The 22,076-nt window shown below is 43.6% G+C and overlaps 1 protein-coding gene across 3 annotated transcripts in view; it reads right to left on the bottom strand.

The window, feature by feature from the left end:
- The window catches only part of LOC115155817 (glycogen synthase kinase-3 beta), a 40,972-nt gene extending 21,928 nt beyond the window's left edge, over window positions 1-19,044 (bottom strand). The window contains exons 1-2 of one of the 3 annotated variants that reach the window (XM_029702787.1): window positions 18,060-19,044; window positions 337-530 (exon numbers count right to left, since the gene is read on the bottom strand). In XM_029702787.1, the coding sequence (XP_029558647.1) occupies window positions 337-530; window positions 18,060-18,147 (282 nt within the window). In that variant the 5' untranslated portion in view covers window positions 18,148-19,044. The remainder of the gene's footprint in view (window positions 1-336; window positions 531-18,059) is intronic. The other 2 variants (XM_029702784.1, XM_029702785.1) reach the window with 2 other exon arrangements.
- Window positions 19,045-22,076: the final 3,032 nt, after the last annotated feature.

The raw sequence follows: 22,076 nt of genomic DNA, 5'->3' as shown, positions 1-22,076 counted from the left end.
AACTGAGCAGATATGAACAGATTTGGATTTAGGAGTTTGTTTCTGTAGTAGTCAGTGAGAGTGGTGGTGAACTGACTGACACTTAGTGTGTTTGTCTCGCTCTGCTCTTCTAACGTGGTGCCTGTGATCCATTCACAAAAGGCAAGACAACAGTAGTGTGAACAGATGGAGTCATGCTTCACAGATGAACACACTCACACACACTCTGAATGAAAGTAATCCGTTACAAAGAAAAGGTGGAAGAAAAAGATTGAAAGATGATTGAAGGATGTTACAGTTTCATGAGAGATCAGAGAAACCGTGCGTGTGTGTGTCTGTGACTGCAGTTTCGCTCACCTTAAACCGCTTGTCCTGCAGAACCTTCTTGATCGCCAGCAGTTCTCCAGAGTCACACAGCTTGGCCTGGTAGACCACTCCGAAGGAGCCGTTCCCAATCACCTTGGTGTCTGTATAGCTGACCTCTTGGGGCCTGTCGGGCCCTTGGCCTGGGGTGGCCACCACCGTCGTCACCTTACTGCCATCCTTGTCCCCTGGAGGGAGGACAGAGAGAGGAGGAGGGGAAAGAAGGGGTGAGCTAGTTCAGTGACCGTAGGGGAAATCAGTAAGTGAGACTAGATACGGCACACTCAGATGATCACACTGTTAGGGTCATTTTACTAAGCCTGACACACACGTTATTACACGATCTTATTACTAAGATATGATACACACATTATAACAGTCATACATTACTAAACAGCAGTGGGACTGGGTTTGAATCTCAGCCAGTGACTTGCATGAATTAGATGATTCAAGACGATTGGTAGTCAGGATCCATAAACTGGAATTGAGCCAGATTCACATATAACTATCCTCCTCTGCCCTTCCCCCTCTCCTCACTTTCCTTCCTCTACAGTAAATTGCACAGCAGCCCTTTCCCTTGGGATTATTGGGAGGCCTACTCCTGTTTAAGTGGGTTTAAACTGAAGTGCGCTGGAGTGTGTGTGTCTGTCTGTCTGTGTCAGGGTTAAAGTCTGTGTTAACTCCTTGTTAAAGGATAACCAGACCTGCCTAGCGTGCCGTGGTGGGCGTCGCGTGCCGTGGTGGGCGTCGCGTGCCGTGGTGGGCGTCGCGTGCCGTGGTGGGCGTCGCGTGCCGTGGTGCATGCTGTAGCCATACCACCACACCCAACCCCTGCTACCAAACACATATTTAGCTAGGAGTGAAATCTGTTCATATTATTAACATCCATGGGTGTCAAAGCCAAGATAATAAAATGACTCTCACTCACACTTACAATGACATAGATACTGAATCACGATCCCACTCACATCCATAAACCAATTGACTCTCCCTAGCCACCTAAACCCTTGGTTCCTATAGCCTATAGTTAGTTCCCTCACAGACAGTCACATGCCATTAACATGACCCATCCCTTACACAAGACCCAGGGAAACCAGGTTACACATTTGCTAAATATGTAACCTGGTTCGATTCAAGGCTGTATCACAAATGGCCATGATTGTCCCATAGGGCGGCGCACAATTGGCCCAGCGTCATTAGGGTTTGGCCGGGGTAGGCCGTCATTATAAATAAGAATTTGTTCTTAACTGACTTGCCTAGTTAAATAAAGATTAAATAAAATAAAAAATAAAATAACTCTTCCATATTAGTCTGGATCATTTTCCAACTTGCTTGGGAGACAGTACATGACAGAGTTGTTCTAACTATCACAGCAGAATTCACTCTACTGCAAGACATGGACTACTGTCAGCTGCTTCTGTGGTGAGTGTAGCTGCAGTGCTGAAAGGCAGGCGGGCAATGAAAAGATCAGCTGGATGAGTCTGTGGTGTGTTAATGCTGCTGAGCCAACACTAACAGACAGACTCTCTATACCAAACGCCTGCTGGTTCTGAACCTGTCAAAATGAGACAGTGGATGAATGCTATGCTGAAAAAGGAGTACACTCACTTGGTCAATTGTTTGTGTGTCAGAGGAAAGGTTAAACAGCAGTAATTATTCCAGCAGTCTTGATGCAGTCTCACACACTTAGCAACTAGACCTGCAGAAACACACACACTAATGCACCTCCCTCCGAGAGCAAGAGAGCGAGAGAATAGTAGCTTCTACACAATCCAGCAGGATCGTTTCATGAACGCCTCTTCACTTCCTGAAACCGTGAGAAACGTACACATCAGCCGCACACACAAACACATGACCTTAGCCCTTAGGGGCGGGTAGGTAGCCTGGCGGGTAGGAGCGTTGGGCAAGTAACCGATGATGTGGATGTTGATTAACTTCTTTGGGATAGGGGCAGTATTTTCACGGCTGGATAAAAAATGTACCCGATTTAATCTGGTTACTACTCCTGCCTAGAAACTAGAATATGCATATAATTAGTAGATTTGGATAGAAAACACTCTAAAGTTTCTAAAACTGTTTGAATGGTGTCTGTGAGTATAACATAACTCATATGGCAGGCCAAAACCTGAGAAGATTCCATAGAGGAAGTGCCCTGTATGACAATTTGTTGTCCTTCTGTTGCATCTCTATCGACACTACAGCATCTGTGCTGTAACGTGACACTTTCTAAGGCTTCCATTGGCTCTCTAAAGCTGCCAGAAAGTGGAATGGGGTGTCTGCTGTCTTTGGGCAAAGTACAGCAGCTCTGTTTGTGAGTGGTCAGCCTGGGGACCGTGTGACTGGAGATGAGCGGTCACGAGACTTCTCAATTTTTTCTTTCAGCTCTTGAATGAATACAACGTTGCCCAGTTGGAATATTATCGCTATTTTACGAGAAAAATAGCAGAAAAATTGATTTTAAACAGCGTTTGACATGCTTCTAAGTACGGTAATGGAATATTTTGAATTTTTTTGTCAAGAAATGCCCTCGCGTGTCACCCTTCGGGTAGTGACCTGAACGCATGAACAAAACGGAGGTATTTGGATATAACTATGGATTATTTGGAACCAAAACAACATTTGTTGTTGAAGTAGAAGTCCCGGGAGTGCATTCTGACGAAGAACAGCAAAGGTAATCCAATTTTTCTAATAGTAATTCTGAGTTTAGGTTGTCCCAAACTTGGTGGGTGTCAAATTAGCTAGCCGTGATGGCCGAGCTATGTACTCAGAATATTGCAAAATGTGCTTTCGCCGAAAAGCTATTTTAAAATCGGACATAGCGATTGCATAAAGGAGTTCTGTATCTATAATTCTTAAAATAATTGTTATGTATTTTGTCAACGTTTATCGTGAGTAATTTACCGTAAATTCCGGACTATAAGCCGCAACTTTTTTCCCACGCTTTAACTTCGCGGCTTAAACAATGACGTGGCTAATATATGGATTTTTCCCGCTTTCAAATTTGTGGGTCCTAACAGCGTGGAGCATTGTCAAAAAATCCACTTTCATCAATGGGTTTCGAAAGGATGGACTGCTGCGTGTTGAAGAGGGCTCAGCGGGGGATTTGCCTGTGACAAGAGTGACAAGAGCAACAATGAAAACGATCCAATATCGGATGAAGCAATTCTGAGGCTATTCAACTCCGACACCGAAGGAGATGGTTTCAGTGCACAGGAGGAGGAAAGTAGTGACCAATGACTTTCTTGGTAGGCTACTGTTTACTGCTAATTTTTAATTTTTTGTTATAAGGCGTGTTTCGTTAAAGCCTATTTATTTTTGTTACAAGCCGTGCTTCGTTAAAGCCTATTTATTTTTGTTACAAGCCGTGTTTCGTTAAAGCCTATTTATTTTTGTTACAAGCCTTGTTTCGTTAAAGCCTGTGTAAAGTTCATTTGTTTCAATGTACCGGTAGACACCTGCGGCTTATAGACATGTGTGGCTTATTTATGTTCAAAATAATATATATATTTTTAATTCAGTGGGTGCGGTTTATATTCAGGTGCGCTTAATAGTCCGGAAATTACGGTAGTAAATTCACTGGAAGTTTTCGGTGGGTATGCTAGTTCTGAACATCACATGCTAATGTAAAAAGCTGGGTTTTGATATAAATATGAACTTGATTGAACAAAACATGCATGTATTGTATAACATAATGTCCTAGGAGTGTCATCTGATGAAGATCATCGAAGGTTAGTGCTGCATTTAGCTGTGGTTTGGGTTTATGTGACATATATGCTTGCTTGGAAAATGGCTGTGTGATTATTTGTGTCTATGTACTCTCCTAACATAATCTAATGTTTTGCTTTCGCTGTAAAGCCTTTTTAAAATCGGACAATGTGGTTAGATTAACGAGAGTCTTATCTTTAAAATGGTTTAAAATAGTTGATTGTTTGAGAAAATTGAATTGTGGTATTTGAGTTGGTTTTGTATTTCGCACCGTGCGATGCCATTGGCTGTTGGCTAGGGGTTCCGCAGGCGGAACGGGGTTCCGCTAGCGGAACGTCTGTCCTCAACAGGTTAAGGCAGCCCCCAGCACCTCTCTGATTCAGAGGGGTTGGGTTAAATACGGATGACACATTTGAGTTGAATGCATTCAATTGTACAACTGACTAGGTATCCTCCCTTTTCCCCCACATCTCCTACTTCTACATTTCTGCTAAGAGGGATGCCATGTCGACCCAACTTTCACTTGGACAATGTACGACTCAGCACACTACCTCCATCAATGCAGATAGTGTTAGTGCCAAGTAGGAATATCACCACAGTGCAGCACACACGCACACATTCAAGAGTAGGAAATGACAGACTACACGGAGAAGGCTTTCACACTGTTCATTCACACAGACAAACAGACAGACGAGACACAAATATGTTTGACCATCATGCTTATCGGTCTATTGGGTAATTTGCATAATTTTATGGAATTAAATTGGCATGTGTATTTTTGTTAGTCGTCATGTATCATTTATCCAATACAACTATCACACGCACACAGCATAGGCCTACAGAGCCTATTTTGAGTGGGATTTCTGCTGCAGCTCCTCAGCTGGTTGCTGCTGGGTGAAACATGCACTTTTATAAGCCCCGTCATTGCGCAACAATTCTAAATGCAATCAAGTGTTAACTGTTTTGATGGCCACGACTAAAAAGAGCTACTATTTTTATTTGGTAATTGAAGCACGCCTCCCATTCAAGTGAAGGCAACGATAGGCAGGCTATCAGCACATCACCCACCACTTTACAATGTGAGCTATGCATTTTGAAAACATACTTAGGCCTAATTGTTTGAAAACTGAATGTTTTATTTCATATTATGAAGCATGTCTTACCTTGCTTCAAATTAGCCTAGGCAAAGTCAGACTATAGAAACGTGGGGGAAATTCTTTCATAAAGACTTCAATAGACGGAGTGTTATATTCTCCTACATTCCATTAACATTTCCACCAACTTCAAAGTGTTTCCCGTCAAATGGTACCAAGAATATGCATATCCTTGCTTCAGGGCCTGAGCTACAGGCAGTTCGACTTGGGTATGTCATTTTAGGCGAAAATGTAAAAAAAGGGGTGGATCCTTGAGTTAATTAACTTGTGTTTCACAAACAGTAATACTGGGCTCTCCAACACTAATCCTGGAGATACCTTCCTGAAGGTTTTCACTCCAACCCCAGTTGTAACTAACCTGATTCAGCTTATCAACCAGCTAATTATTACAATCAGGTGTGCTAGATTCGGGTTGGAGCCAAAACCTTCAGGACAGGAGCTCTCCAGGAACAGGGTTGAAGTCCTGCACTAATATATTACTCCCAAAATCTAAAAGACGGCTTAAATACATCTGAATTGTATCAATTCCAAAACTGTTATTATAATATTCTTGATCAGGTACTTTGGGTGATCTTGTCTTAATGTTCCCCAAAAAATGATGTCTTCTATTCTTTGCCATTTTAACCCACTTTAGCAGGCATTACTGAACACAGTGCTCATTCCCCTAGCAGTCAGTAGAGGTAGAACTGCAAGCATTGTATGATGCTGCATGTGCCTCTAGCATTAAGGGTTGCGAGCAGTTGTGCACGTGACCTTGTTGATGGTGGGAATGGTGGGTCTCATCGTTGAACGACAGTTTTGATATCCGTTCATTATGATCCATTATACCTCATAGCGCAACAAACTCCTTTATACTAATATATAAATATACTTGCAGATAACGTTGTGTAAAAGTAGCAGAAACTCTGAAAGTGTTAAATTACCCACAATAAATATTATTAAAATGTAGTTAATTAAAACACACAATATTAAATAGAATTGATATTTTTTCAGTGTGGGTCCGGCCCGAAGCTGTCACTAGTGTACTTGTAACATTGTATCAACTAGCCTATTCTGGGCCCTCAGAGTTTCCCCATCAGTGAGCTCGGGACAGACAGCTGTTTTTGCACAAAGGAAAAATGTTCAGTTATTTTATGATGTTTCCACTGGATATATGGGATCATCAGATCATGATATTTTGGTCTTTCACACTAAGACTTGGTAATTAAGAGGCAGAGATTGTTGGAAATATTTATCATTCACAATGGATGTTAAAAAAAACAGACTTTGTTGACTTACTGTGTGAGGTGAAGAAAAGAAACGACAGAAGCTAAGCTCATTAGTGGTGGATGTGGTGAGTTAAGACAATCAGACAATCATTGGGTTACGCACCCAATGCATATGGGTCTGGTAAATTTCTCAAATGGACGGTAAATGTTAATCTTCCCGGTCATGTTGTCTGGCGTCACATTTTCCTAATGAAAACCCTGAAACACACACAGCACACACTCACTGTGGTGGTGTGGGAGTGGGTCAACAGTCTCCATTGTATGGCTGTCTGGGAAGCAGGCAGACTTTCTGAATGAATCCAAATCTCTCTCTCCCCTAAAGAAGACCTGTGGAGCAGTACTATCTAATGGGTGTGGCCTAAGGCAGAGACATCTGGGTATCACTAGGGTTGGGCAATATTTGGGCCTCTTCTATGATATGCTACTCCAAACATCGTGATATCCCAAATAATCATTTTGCGCTGTTATTGACTAGATAAATCCAGCCTGTGCAACTTTTGTGCTTATTTACGATATTATAGTCACATTCTCATTAAATAATCTTAGTATGGAGAAAACAATAAGGTTTAGTTAATACATTTTGACTTAATTTTCAACATATTGATACAGCCTAACTGATAAAACTGAATCGTTTTGATTTGTAAAAGTTCAAATAGAGTAGTCTTCACGATGTATCATCTTGAACGTCACGAAATTTCATCAATGTCAAATATCACAATATTCGATTTAATCATAGATCAACCCTAGATATCACCTTGTTAATCAGTCATCACCTACCACAGGCCTTAATGGGAGGAGTAGAAGGGTTGTCAGTATGTAGGAAATAACTATTACAGAGTAATAACTCAGACCCAATATTTAACATCCCTCTCTCCCTTTCGCTTTTTCTTCTCAGTTCTCTCTGATGCTCAGTCTGTCTGTTTCTTTCTGTTTGTTCTTCAGTTGGTTTAACACGCTCTGTCCTTTTTCTTCTCAGTTCTCTCTGATGCTCAGTCTGTCTGTTTCTTTCTGTTTGTTCTTCAGTTGGTTTAACACGCTCTGTCCTTTTTTGCACGTTAACCGGCAATTTAAATTGAACATCATGTTCAATTTGTTCATTTTGTTCAGGTCTTCATTGAGACCGAAGGAAATAGAGTAAGAGAGAATGAGAAAGAGAAAAAGAAAGCTTTGAAATGCTAAACAAGCTGCTCATTGTTCTTGGCCAGCTGCCATTTTTCTTGGCCAGCTGCTGGGGGGGGGGGGGGGGGGGGGGCAACGTTCACTCTAGGACCATACACTCTGGCTACAGCTGCTTCAGAACATCGGCCAAGTTAGTCACACACACTGGCGCACGTGCCTGGGGGGGGAGAAAGAGAGAGAGAGAGAGGCCTGGTGTCTGGCTGTGTGTAATCCTGATGGTCCGGTGGGTGATTTTCTGTGATGAGACTTAAAAGGAGTCTCAGCCTGCAGCCTCGCCCCAATAACACGCATCACTATTTATAACACAGGTGTGGGGGCACAAAGAGGGAGCGTGAGATGGGGAGAGAGATGGGGGAGGGGAGGGAAAGGCATTCTTCTGCAGCGCTGTAAGTGCAAAATAATGCTTTCTACTCCCAACTCCCATCTGCACGCACACACACGCTCTCAACCATACACTCTCCATACACTCTCCATACACTAATAGGGTCAATCATCCAGTGAAAGGGAAACTTGCATCGTGAAACAGTATCTGAGATCCGTCACCACTGCCACATCACTCTCTCTCAGAGTAGCCCACACACAGACTTACAGAAGTGCAGAAGGTGACAGGCCTAATGGTACTGTATGTAGAGCAAGGCTGGGGTTGAACTATGTATTGCAGCATCTTCAGTCTTATACATTGTGACACATAGGCCTACTCCAACTGAGCCCATTCATAGACGCAAACTGCCTTTAGTGTCTATTCATGAAAGTATCTTCTGGTCGTGGGAGTTTTGTTTAGTGCCCCAACGCTCGTAACACACATAATTTGCGATGGACAACTAATTAGCACAGGTGGTCGCCTCTATCTAGCATGCTCCAACACCTGTGTGTTAGTGTAACTAAGGAGGAAGTGTAGTGGAAGTGTAGCTCGTCGGCTGGAGGCTGACAGCCGTACGCATCTGTGCAAACCTCCTACAGTAAGTATATTTTTAATTTGACAGATTATTTCTCGCTGACATGAAAGATAAGTCCCGTATGTTTCGAAAACCGTACTGATTGACGTTTCTCAACTTTAAAACTGAAGATCGGGATTGTAGTTCATATTGTCCCATTGGGTTCTCAGCTATATGCCTTGGTTTTATGTCCCTATATAAAAATAGCAAAAAAGTTCAAATGATTGAGTGACAGGTTGGCGCAAGATAAAATCTGTGTCTCCGCTGCGTCAGCACAATTGACAGAGCGTGCCACGGTGTGTCTGGGGGGGCTATCCCACGGTGTGTCTGGGGGGGCTATGCCGCGGTGTGTCTGGGGGGGCTATGCCGCGGTGTGTCTGGGGGGGCTATGCCGTGGTGTGTCTAGGGGGGGCTATGCCGCGGTGTGTCTGGGGGGGCTATGGAAAGCCACTGAGTCGTTTAGGTACGACACCTTTGGGTTTCCCATAACAATTTTTTTTTTTACGTAAGTGAATAACGTGATACATCTCCGCCTGCAATATTTGATTTATTAGGGCAGGGCCAAGTTTACCCGTCAGGCCCTGGTGAAGACGCAGTGTTGGAGGCCTCTTTACTACTCATCTCCCTCCTTACTTCTCATCTGCTGTTGCTATTGGTGGTGCTCTGCAGGAGTGTCTGCCCTATGATGAGGTGTGAGGTTTTCACCCGACATTTGACTGACACTGAATTGATTATGACCGAGCTCTCTCCGGAGTCTGGAGAGAATGTGCTCTGACACTTTCCCCGGACTTGGAGAGAAAAGGACTGCACAGCTAAATGTTCCTGGATGTGGCACAAAAGTTGTCACTGCTGGGGGGTCTGGATACAACCCCAGTGTCCACTGCATTGTTCGGGGGAGAGAATGCTCCCTTACCTGCTTCAACAAAGGCCCATGCGGGGAAGTTTGTGCCCCTGCATCGCCAAAAGGTTAGAGGATAGTGTTTAGGGGCAAAGTGTTCATCTGCCTCGGGGGCAACTGCTATGATATTCCTTTATTTGCTCCGCCAATCTATATATTCACCAAATGGACATACCATGTTGGTCACTACAGTACAATCAATCAATGTACATGCACAAACATACAGTTGAAGTCCGAAGTTTACATACACCTTAGCCAAATACATTTAAACTCAGTTTTTCACAACTCCTGATTTAATGCTTGGAAATATTCCCTGTTTTAGGTCAATTAGATCACCACTTTATTTTAAGAATGTGAAATGTCAGAATAATAGTAGAGAGAATAATTTATTTCAGCTTTTATTTCTTTCATCACATTCCCAGTGGGTCAGAAGTTTACATACACTCAACTAGTATTTGGTAGCATTGCCTTTAAATTGTTTAACTTGGGTCAAACGTTTCGGGTAGCCTTCCACAAGCTTCCCACAATAAGTTGGGTGAATTTTGGCCCATTCCTCCTTACAGAGCTTGTGTAACTGAGTCAGGTTTGTAGACCTCCTTGCTCGCACACGGTTTTTCAGTTCTGCCCACAAATTTTCTATAGGATTGAGGTCAGGGCTTTGTGAAGGCCACTCCAATACCTTGACTTTGTTGTCCTTAACACATTTTGCCACAACTTTGGAAGTATGCTTGGGGTCATTGTCCATTTGGAAGACCCATTTGCGACCAAGCTTTAACTTCCTGACTGATGTCTTGAGATGTTGCTTCAATATATCTATTTTGTGAAGTGCACCAGTCCCTCCTGCAGCAAAGCACCCCCACAACATGATGCTGCCTCCCCCGTGCTTCACAGTTGGGATGGTGTTCTTCAGCTTGCAAGCCTCCCCCTTTTTCCTCCAAACATAATGATGGTCATTATGGCCAAACAGTTCTATTTTTGTTTCATCAGACCAGAGGACATTTCTCCAAAAAGTAGGATCTTTGTCCTCATGTGCAGTTGCAAACCGTAGTCGGGCTTTTTTATGGCGGTTTTGGAGCAGTGAATTCTCACTTGCTGAGCGGCCTTTCAGGTTATGTCGATATAGGACTTATTTTACTGTGGATACAGATACTTTTGTACCTGTTTTCTCCAGCATCTTCACAAGGTCCTTTGCTGTTGTTCTGAGATTGATTTGCACTTTTCCACCAAAGTATGTTCATCTCTAGGAGACAGAACGCGTCATGCACTTGTGTCATGCACAAAGTAGATGTCCTAACCGACTTGCCAAAACTATAGTTTGTTAACAAGAAATTTGTAGAGTGGTAGAAAAATGAGTTTTAATGACTTCAACCTAAGTGTATGTAAACTTCCGACTTCAACTGTATGTATCATGACCCAGTGCTCATCTGGAATGTGCCATTCTGCCTTGCTGTCACGTCCATTAACTTGGGTAGTGTGTGTGTGTAAGGGGCGTGGTTAGAAAACTGAGCATGGTAGAGCCCACCTCTGCATTATTGGTTGAGACAGGTTTTGCCTGATGAGAGGCTTTATCTTTTGAATGCTGACATTTTGAAATCAAAACTTTGTGTGTGTGTGTGTGTATGTATATATATATATATATATACAGCTCAAAAAATAAAGGGAACACTTAAACAACACATCCTAGATCTGAATGAAAGAAATAATCTTAAATACTTTTTTCTTTACATAGTTGAATGTGCTGACAACAAAATTACACAAAAATAATCAATGGAAATCCAATTTATCAACCCATGGAGGTCTGGATTTGGAGTCACACTCAAAATTAAAGTGGAAAACCACACTACAGGCTGATCCAACTTTGATGTAATGTCCTTAAAACAAGTCAAAATGAGGCTCAGTAGTGTGTGTGGCCTCCACGTGCCTGTATGACCTCCCTACAACGCCTGGGCATGCTCCTGATGAGGTGGCGGATGGTCTCCTGAACAGTCTGTGGTGCAACGTGGCGTTGGTGGATGGAGCGAGACATGATGTCCCAGATGTGCTCAATTGGATTCAGGTCTGGGGAACGGGCGGGCCAGTCCATAGCATCAATGCCTTCCTCTTGCAGGAACTGCTGACACACTCCAGCCACATGAGGTCTAGCATTGTCTTGCATTAGGAGGAACCCAGGGCCAACCGCACCAGCATATGGTCTCACAAGGGGTCTGAGGATCTCATCTCGGTACTTAATGGCAGTCAGGCTACCTCTGGCGAGCACATGGAGGGCTGTGCGGCCCCCCAAAGAAATGCCACCCCACACCATGACTGACCCACCGCCAAACCGGTCATGCTGGAGGATGTTGCAGGCAGCAGAACGTTCTCCACGGCGTCTCCAGACTCTGTCACGTCTGTCATGTGCTCAGTGTGAACCTGCTTTCATCTGTGAAGAGCACAGGGCGCCAGTGGCGAATTTGCCAATCTTGGTGTTCTTTGGCAAATGCCAAACGTCCTGCACGGTGTTGGGCTGTAAGCACAACCCCCACCTGTGGACGTCGGACCCTCATACCACCCTCATGGAGTCTGTTTCTGACCGTTTGAGCAGACACATGCACGTTTGTGGCCTGCTTGAGGTCATTTTGCAGGGCTCTGGCAGTGCTTCTCCTGCTCCCCATGGTACAAAGGCGGAGGTAGCGGTCCTGCTGCTGGGTTGTTGCCCTCCTACGGCCTCCTCCACGTCTCCTGATGTACTGGCCTGTCTCCTGGTAGCGCCTCCATGCTCTGGACACTACGCTGACAGACACAGCAAACCTTCTTGCCATAGCTCGCATTGATGTGCCATCCTGGATGAGCTGCACTACCTGAGCCACTTGTGTGGGTTGTAGACTCCGTCTCATGCTACCACTAGAGTGAAAGCACCGCCAGCATTCAAAAGTGACCAAAACATCAGCCAGGAAGCATAGGAACTGAGAAGTGGCCTGTGGTCCCCACCTGCAGAACCACTCCTTTATTGGGGGTGTCTTGCTAATTGCCTATAATTTCCACCTGTTGTCTATTCCATTTGCACAACAGCATGTGACATTTATTGTCAATCAGTGTTGCTTCCTAAGTGGACAGTTTGATTTCACAGAAGTGTGATTGACTTGGAGTTACATTGTGTTGTTTAAGTGTTCCCTTTATTTTTTTTAGCAGTATATATAATACCAGTCAAAAGTTTGGACACACCTCCTCATTCAAGGTTGTTTCTTTATTTTTATTATTTTCTACATTGTAGAATAATAGTGAAGACATCAAAACTATGAAATAACACATATGGAATCATACAGTAACCAAAACAAGTGTTAAACAAATCAAAATATATTCTATATGAGATTCTTTAAAGTAGCCTCCCTTTGCCTTGATGACAGCTTTGCACACTCTTATTTTATCATTTTATTCACTTAGCTACTTACTTTTCTATTGTTGTTGAATTGTCGAGAGTTTAACCTGCAAGTATGCGTTTCATTAAAACAGTGTACTACATGTATATGACAAATAAACAAACATGAACTTAGAAGGGGAGGGCAGCCAGGAAGATGGGAGGAAAAAATGGCCAGCTTTGTGGTTAGATTGTACGTGAACAAACATTGAAAATGCATATGCCCTGAAATTAATTGTCCTCAAATGTTACGTAATCCAAAAATCTCACAGCTGGTAGAACTGATTAAATGAAGAGGTTTTATAACTTATTCCATTATACAGGTACATTTTTTTCCTCATATCTCTTAATATTCATACAGCCTAGGGGCTATGTTGCTTCTTATCTCTCATGTTTGGAGTTGTGTTGCGCTGTTATACGGACACTTGAATTTTTCTTTACAGTTGGGTTTCCCTTTACAGTTGGGTTGCCCTGGTCTTGTACAGTATCTTTAAAGATCAAATGCCCCTAAAAAACGACTTCTCCTTTAGAAAACAGACTACATGGCATTGATATGCATCAGAAACATTTATTCTACTGTCAAAATTGACTACAAAGTGTAAATAGAATAATTTGGGTCATAAAGTCAGTCTCATCCAAAACAGAGATTTGTGAGACTTGTGGTCGTGACTGCATCACAATGTAAATGAAGGCTTGGTTTGTTTCAATCCTGCCCACCAAACACGAGTAATCATCAATTCGGAGTGCAGCTGCATACGACCTGATCGTAATGTGTGTCGTAAATTTGTGTTGACTTTGGATATCCCTGTGGATAGGGACTGTAAATCTGTAAATTACACAATGTACATGGGACGATATGTTAAAATACTATAGCTCCAAACCAAATATAAACGGTAGAAATTCATATACAAATATTGAAAGCATGCAACATGAAAATATTGTCTCATTTACATTGTGAAATTTATTGACGGTCCCTAACTAGCCCCAGAGATAGGCTATCCAAAGTCAATGTCAGGTCGCACGCCAGCAGGCTGAAGGAAATTGGCTAAATAATTTGTCTAACAATTCCCACCTGCGAACACACACGAGACACGCACATCAAACCACACCCCAAAACCAACTCACGTCAGTCAATGAACCAAACCTAAAACGAGGCCATTTCAGGAAGTGCAGTTTCCCTTTAGAATCAAACTAATGACATGTTGCACCTCCAACGTGCTACCTTTAAAATGAGCCAGGAGGAGGCCACATGAGAACAGCAGGCCAATGGAGCACTTAGAACAGCAATTTCTGAACGCCGTGTCTCCCGCTTGCTAGCGTAGCAACGACTACCTAGCGGCTTCCCTGTTTCATCTATTGCTGTTCACTGGACCCTATGATCACTTGGCTACATAGCTGATGCCTGCTGGACTGTTCATTAATCACGGTACTCCATTTTGTTTATCTGTTGGCCCCAGCCTCGAACTCAGGCCCTGTGTGTAGTTAACTGACCCTCTCTGCCCATTCATCGCCATTTTACCTGTTGTTGTTGTCTTAGCTGATTAGCTGTTGTTGTCTTACCCGTTGTTGTCTTAGCTAGCTCTCCCAATCAACACCTGTGATTGCTTTATGCCTCGCTTTATGTCTCTCTCTAATGTCAATATGCCTTGTATACTGTTGTTCAGGATAGTTATCATTGTTTTAGTTTACTGCGGAGCCCCTAGTCCCACTCAACATGCCTCAGATAAATATTTTGTCCCACCTCCCACACATGCGGTGACCTCACCCAGCATAACTAGTGCGTCCAGAGATGCAACCTTTCTTATCATCACTCAATGCCTAGGTTTACCTCCACTGTACCCGCACCCAGCCATACCCCTGTCTGTACATTAAGCCCTGAATCTATCCTACCACGCCCAGAAATCTGCTCCTTTTATTCTCTGTCCCCAGCGCACTAGACGACCAGTTTTGATAGCCTTTAGCCGTACCCTCATCCTACTCCTCCTCTGTTCCTTGGGTGAAGTGGAGGTAAACCCAGGCCCTGCGTGTCCCCAGGGGCTCTCATTTGTTGACTTCTGTAACCGTAAAAGCCTTGGTTTCATGCATGTTAACATCAGAAGCCTCCTCCCTAAGTTTGTTTTACTCACTGCTTTAGCACACTCCGCCAACCCTGAAGTCCTTGCCGTGCCTGAATCCTGGCTTAGAAAGGCCACCAAGAATTCTGAGATTTCTATCCCCAACTACAACATTTTCCATCAAGATAGAACTGCCAAAGGGGGAGGAGTTGCAATCTACTGCAGAGATAGCCTGAAAAGTTCTGTCATGCTTTCCAGGTCTATGCCCAAACAGTTCAAGCTTCTAATTTTAAAAATTAATCTCTCCAGAAATAAGTCTCTCACTGTTGCCGCCTGTTATAGACCCCGTCAGCTCTCAGCTGTGCCCTGGACACCATATGTGAATTGATTTCCCCCATCTATCTTCAGAGTTCGTTCTGTTAGGTGACCTAAACTGGGTTATGGTTAACACCCCGGCAGTCCAACAATCTAAACTAGATGCCCTCAATCTCACACAAATTATCAAGGAACCCGCAGCAGCGCCTCTTCAACCTCAGGAGGCTGAAGAAATTTGGCTTGTCACCAAAAACACTCACAAACTTTTACAAATGCACAATCGAGAGCATCCTGTCGGGCTGTATCACCGCCTGGTACGGCAGCTGCTCCGCCCATAACCGGAAGGCTCTCCAGAGGGTAGTGAGGTCTGCACAATGCATCACCGGGTGCAAACTACCTGCCCTCCAGGACACCTACACCACCCGATGTCACAGGAAGGCCAAAAAGATCATCAAGGACAACAACCACCCGAGCCACTGCCTGTTCACCCCGCTATCATCCAGAAGGCGAGGTCAGTACAGGTGCATCAAAGTGGGGACCGAGAGACTGAAAAACAGCTTCTATCTCAAGGCCATCAGACTGTTTAACAGCCATCACTAACATTGAGTGGCTGCTGCCAACATACCGACTCAACTCCACCCACTTTAATAATGGTAAAATTGATGTAATCAATTTATCACTAGCCACTTTATATTATATAATGTTTACTTACCCTACATTACTTATCTCTTATGTATATACTGTACGCTATACCATCTACTGCATCTTGCCATCTGATGTAATTAAATGTATCACTAGCCACTTTAAACAATGCCACTTTATATAATGTTCTCATACCCTACATTGCTCATCTCATATGTATATACTGTACTCTATACCATCTATTACATCTTGCCTATGCCGTTCAGCCATCACTCATTTATATATTTTTATGTACATATTTGTATTCATTCCTTTACACTTGTGTGTACAAGGTAGTTGTTGTGGAATTGTTAGGTTATATTACTTGTTAGATATTACTGCATGGTCGGAACTAGAAGCACAAGCATTTCGCACACTTGCATTAACAACTGCTAACCATGTGTATGTGACAAATAAATTTGATTTGATTTTGTCTGGTTAGACTGTAAACTCTCCTTCCAGACTCACATCAAACATCTCCAATCCAAAGTTAAATCTAGAATTGGCTTCCTATTTCGCAGCAAAGCATCTTTCACTCATGCTGCCAAACATACCCACGTAAAACTGACCATCCTACCGATCCTCGACTTTGCCGATGTCATTTACAAAATAGCCTCCAATACCCTACTCAATAAATTGGATGCAGTCTATCACAGTGCCATCCGTTTTGTCACCAAAGCCCCATATACTACCCACCACTGCGACCTGTACGCTCTCGTTGGCTGGCCCTCACTTCATACTTGTCGCCAAACCCACTGGCTCCAGGTCATCTACAAGACCCTGCTAGGTAAAGTTCCCCCTTATCTCAGCTCGCTGGTCACCATAGCAGCACCCACCTGTAACATGCGCTCCAGCAGGTATATCTCTCTGGTCACCCCCAAAGCCAATTCCTCCTTCGTCCGCCTCTCCTTCCATTTCTCTGCTGCCAATGACTGGAACGAACTACAAAAATCTCTAAAACTGGAAACACTTGTCTCCCTCACTAGCTTTAAACACCAGCTGTCAGAGGAGCTCACAGATTACTGCACCTGTACATAGCCCATCTATAATTTAGCCCAAACAATTACCTCGTCCCCTACTGTATTTATTTAGCTCCTTTGCACCCCATTATTTATATTTCGCACTTTCTTCCACTGCAAATCTACTATTCCAGTGTTTTACTTGCTATATTGTATTTACTTCGCCACCATGGCCTTTTTTGCCTTTACCTCCCTTATCGCACCTCATTTGCTCACTTTGTATATAGACTTATTTTTCTACTATATTATTGACTGTATGTTTGTTTTTTTCTCCATGTGTAACTCTGTGTTGTTGTATGTGTAAAACTGCTTGCTTTATCTTGGCCAGGTCGCAATTGTAAATGTGAACTTGTTCTCAAATTGCCTACCCAGTTAAATAAAGGTGAAATAAAATAAATAAAAAGTTGTTGTGTGGTTTTTGGCAATACACTGTATATGTATGTGTTCCAGAGATGAGATACCCACAGTAGCTATTATAACTGAGTACTGGCAGTGTCTGCTGTGGCAGGTGGGAAGGTGCAAGTTACCTGAAAAAATATCTAATCTCTCATTGTTGTAATTTCTCTCCCCAATGTTAATCTCAAAGTGCACCACATTCATGCATTTTACTGATGAAATTCCCTTTTCTTTTTTGACATGGGAGATTGCCCCCGGACCCTCCTACTGGCTTTGGGATAAGCCCCAAATATCTTCAAATCCTAGAAACACCCTTGCAATTTCAACTGCCCCCTTAGTCACTTTATCCTGGCGCTGGGTCGATCTGGAGAGATCAGTAATCGGTTAGCATTATTCTAGTGATCTGATGGACTAGACACTTTGAAAAATCTGCAAATGATGAGGCAAATCAGATTGACCCACTTGCCACGATGCTGGTTTGCGTGGCTGCCAGCCCTGCCCCTCTCCCCCACGTCACAGTGCTCCCTCCCCACAGAAACCAGGGTGTCACTCTATGCCTGAGAATCTCAGCAAGGACACACAGAAGGAAAAGCCTGCCTGTCCTTTCAGACCTAGCATCGAGTCAATGTGCTTAACAATGAGACTGCTAGGTTAGTTTAAAATTGGTTTTATTCAAAAGGCTGGCAAGTTAGTTAGATGATTAAAAATGGTAGACTTACTGCTGACTTTCATAGAGCCAAAAGCCGAGGGCTGCGGCACTGGTTTGCAGCTCTCTGCGAAGGAGGTGGTTCTGGGCCGACCAGACATGATCCAATCCCCGAATCAAATACTGTAGGCTACGTGAGTGTAGATGTCTTGGTAGGTTTATCTTTCTAAACCTTTGCATCCAAAGAATAACAGTTCCTTAATCTGAATGTTTGATTATTCACAATATGATTTTTTAAATCAACTCCTCTGTCCACGAGCCTTGACAGCCGTTATTTAGTCTATCAATCACCCTTTTTCGTCCACTAACAGTAATTCAAAGCATCCTATTTCCCTTTGAGCCCTCGTTTTCCTTCAGTTGCTAGGCCTTGGAGACACGTCTTCCAACTAAAATAATCATGAAGCTGGCCTCCGAATAAACCCACTGCACTGCTGGTTTGATTTCTCTAACGTGGTCACAGTTGAACACAAAATGAGAAGTGAGAAGATCAGACATGGGGAATGGTTGCTGTATATTCCTATAGATGCAGGGCCATGCAGTTCCTCTTTATATTCCGATGTGAAGACTCAATGACCCGACCGCCATGGCTGCTCGCTCTCCTACCCTACGGACGATTCAAACGGAAAAATCTGCCAGTTGCCCAATCAATACGTGAACGATTTCTACGGCCCTTCAAATTTGTCCCAACTCCATACACGGCGACGTCCAAATACGGGTCTTCTAGTATCGGGTCTTGAGGAAACCCTGTGCGTTTCGTTCTTCGTGAAGTGGCAGTCCAAGCCTGAAATTCTTCTTTATTCCTTCCTCCTCAGCTCGCTGTCTTTGTCACTACGGACCTTTGTAACGCTATTTGCGTAAATTGTGAGCCTTGGTTTTATGTGTAGATGCGCGTGGCGACAGGGTTACGCAAATAAACCACTGTAGAGAATCTGAGAATTGTGCACGCGCAAGGGTGAATCTGGGGTAGCCGATTCAGCCAATCCGAAGCGTATCCCTTGGCGATGGGCAGATAGCCCGTACTGTAGACCAATAAGGACGCTGTTCTTGTAAAACACATGGCATAATGTCCCTGACACCGTCCCTGCTGTTCAGAGGCTCGTGTCCGTGCGTTATAGGCACTGGGGAAATGGGCGGGGTAGTCAGAGGGATTGATAGCAGTCTCAGCCAATCCAACTCAGGGACACACTACTTGCACCAATGGCTAAACAGCTGCTACCGACAGTGCACCGGTAGCATTTTTGCAATGCGGGGATTCGATTCATCTCAACCAGATGCCGGAGAGATGTGCACCGTTAAAAGTTGATTGCATTTGATTTGGAACCGGGCTGCCTCCCGGGCGTGAGCGAACAACGAAGTCGGAACAAAACAGAAGTGCTGAAGCACAAGCAAAGTAATGAGTAGGATTTTGTGTTTTTCCATGCAAAAGTTAATGCTTTTGATAAAAGCGCTTTATCTTCCTTCCCAATGAAAACTAGTTAGAAAATGCTAACATTATTTGATGGAAAACAGGTTTTATGTTTCTGGAGGATTCACCATGCTGCATTGTTGACAAAATGACCGAGCAGGTGCAGATTACTGTTGGATTTGAGAAGGGTGCTCCTTCCTCCCCGTTTTCGCACGATGACATGACGGGTTGGGCCAACCTAAAAGATCTCCCTCACTGTTGCTATGTCAACTCTTGTAATCTACCCAATAGCATGAGGTAGGCAACAACTGATACTTTTAAACACAACCCATGACAGTCAAATGAGAGTGGTTCCATTTTACTCTCAGTTGATACTAAAACTTTTCTCTAATATGTGTGTGTGTGCGAGCGCGTGTGTGTGCCAGCCAGAGGAAAGATTAAACAGCAGTAATTATGCCGATAAAAGACAACACTCACACACAGCAATTAGACCTGCTCTGGGTCTGACTGGGCCACCTGCAGAAACACACACACACACACACACACACACACACACACACACACACACACACACACACACACACACACACACACACACACACACCAATGTTACCTCACTGTATCCCAGACCGACCCTGGCAGGTCGTGGCAACCGATCTGTTCACCTGGAACAACGAGGACTACATCGTAACAGTGGACTACTACAGCAGATACTTCGAACTCGACAAGCTTCACAGCACCACATCTGCAGCTGTGATACACAAGCTAAAAGCAGCCTTTGCCAGGCATGGCATTGTAGAGACTTTAATATCTGACAATGGGCCCTGTTACAAATCAAATGAGTTTGAATCCTTCACAAAAGCATGGGAGTTCACACATGTCACCACATGCCCACATTACCCTCAAAGTAATGGCCTTGCTGAAAAATCTGTGCAGATTGCTAAATCACTCATGGACAAAGCAAAAGCAGACAAGAGAGACCCCTATCTCAGTCTCCTTGAATACCGCAACACTCCAGTTGACAACTTCAAATCACCAGCCCAGCTGTTGATGAGCCGCAGACTTCGCTCAACCCTTCCCAGCACCAACCAGCAGCTGCAACCTGAGGTCGTCAGCTACAATGAAATGCATGGAAAACGTGCACAGAGACAACAACAACAAAAGCGATACTACGACAGGTCAGCTAGACCACTGCCACCACTGATCGACGGAGAGTCAGTTAGAATCCATCCAGGAGCATGGCCTCTGGAAACCAGCAGTCGTCATCCAGCCAGCTGACACTGAACGTTCATATCACGTCCGCACAGCAGAAGGAGCAGTGTACCGCCGCAATCGTCGTCATTTACTGAATACAAAAGAACAACACACTGATGAGATGAACTGTTCCCCTGAAAGAGAACGTGATGGACTAAACACACACACAGCACAACATACACCATACTTACCTGCAACACCACAAGAGCTGTTGACTGACACAGAAGCATGCTCAACATCATATCGCACAAGGTCAGGAAGAGAGGTCAAGCCCAGAGCTGTCCTCGACCTGTGAAATGTCAAAGGGTGTAGGCGGATCGCTGCCCTAAAAGAGTTCCAGACTGTAAACTTGTTATTGAAAGTTCACTTGAAATTCTTTGGTATTGTATTTGTTTGAAATGTTAAGATGTCATTTCTACAGTGAAAGCTGAGTTGCTGAGAATCCCTTGTTCTAAAAGTAACAGTATGTTGGATCATTGTTTCAGAGTCTATGTTGATTCAGTTGGTGTGTTATGCAATATAAATGGTTACTTACCTTGAGTTCAAACTACAGAGCATGTATTCAAAAGAAAAGCTTAGAATATGTAAAAATTTGTATTTTGTTTTAAAAGAAAGGGGATGTAATATTCATATGTGAATACATACTGAATTATAATTGGATGCATTTTACCGCCGTATCCTACTGTGCAGTGATTGGTTAAGACCACCCAGACGGTTAGGGCATCGTCAGTTGATCGTGGTTGGAGATAGGCGAACATGTAGTTGTAGCTAGTTAATAAAGAGTTATGTTAAGAAACATCCTGTAGTTCTGCGTTTTATTATTTGTACAAAGCGTACAAAACAAGACAACACACACACACACACACACACACACACACACACACACACACACACACACACACACACACACACACACACACACACACACACACACACACACACACACACACACACACACACACACACACACACACTGTATCTCCCTCCCTCTTTGCATCTCTCTCTGACTGGGTGTGCAGATTTTCCAGCTGTGGGTATTGATTTCCACACATAATGTTTGTCATTGTGTGTGTGTGTGTGTGTGTGTGTGTGTGTGTGTGTGTGTGTGTGTGTGTGTGTGTGTGTGTGTGTGTGTGTGTGTGTGTGTGTGTGTGTGTGTGTGTGTAAGGGATCATTGGCTATTATGTCATTACAATGTCATTACATTAGTAGGCCTAAAGTATGTGAAGCCACACACACACACACACATTATACTTATCCTCATTAAGGCTGAGTTTAGAGCACTTACAAAAGTCTAAAAGGTACAGCACACAGTAGCAAATCAGCTTTTATACTATGCAGTTACTGTGTCACATCTACTCCCGCTCCCCC

The sequence above is a fragment of the Salmo trutta genome, chromosome 20 (genome assembly GCF_901001165.1).
Source record: "Salmo trutta chromosome 20, fSalTru1.1, whole genome shotgun sequence".
NCBI lineage: Eukaryota > Metazoa > Chordata > Actinopteri > Salmoniformes > Salmonidae > Salmo > Salmo trutta.
Note: the sequence above shows the minus strand (reverse complement) of the source record. Positions and strands in the feature narration are given on the sequence as shown.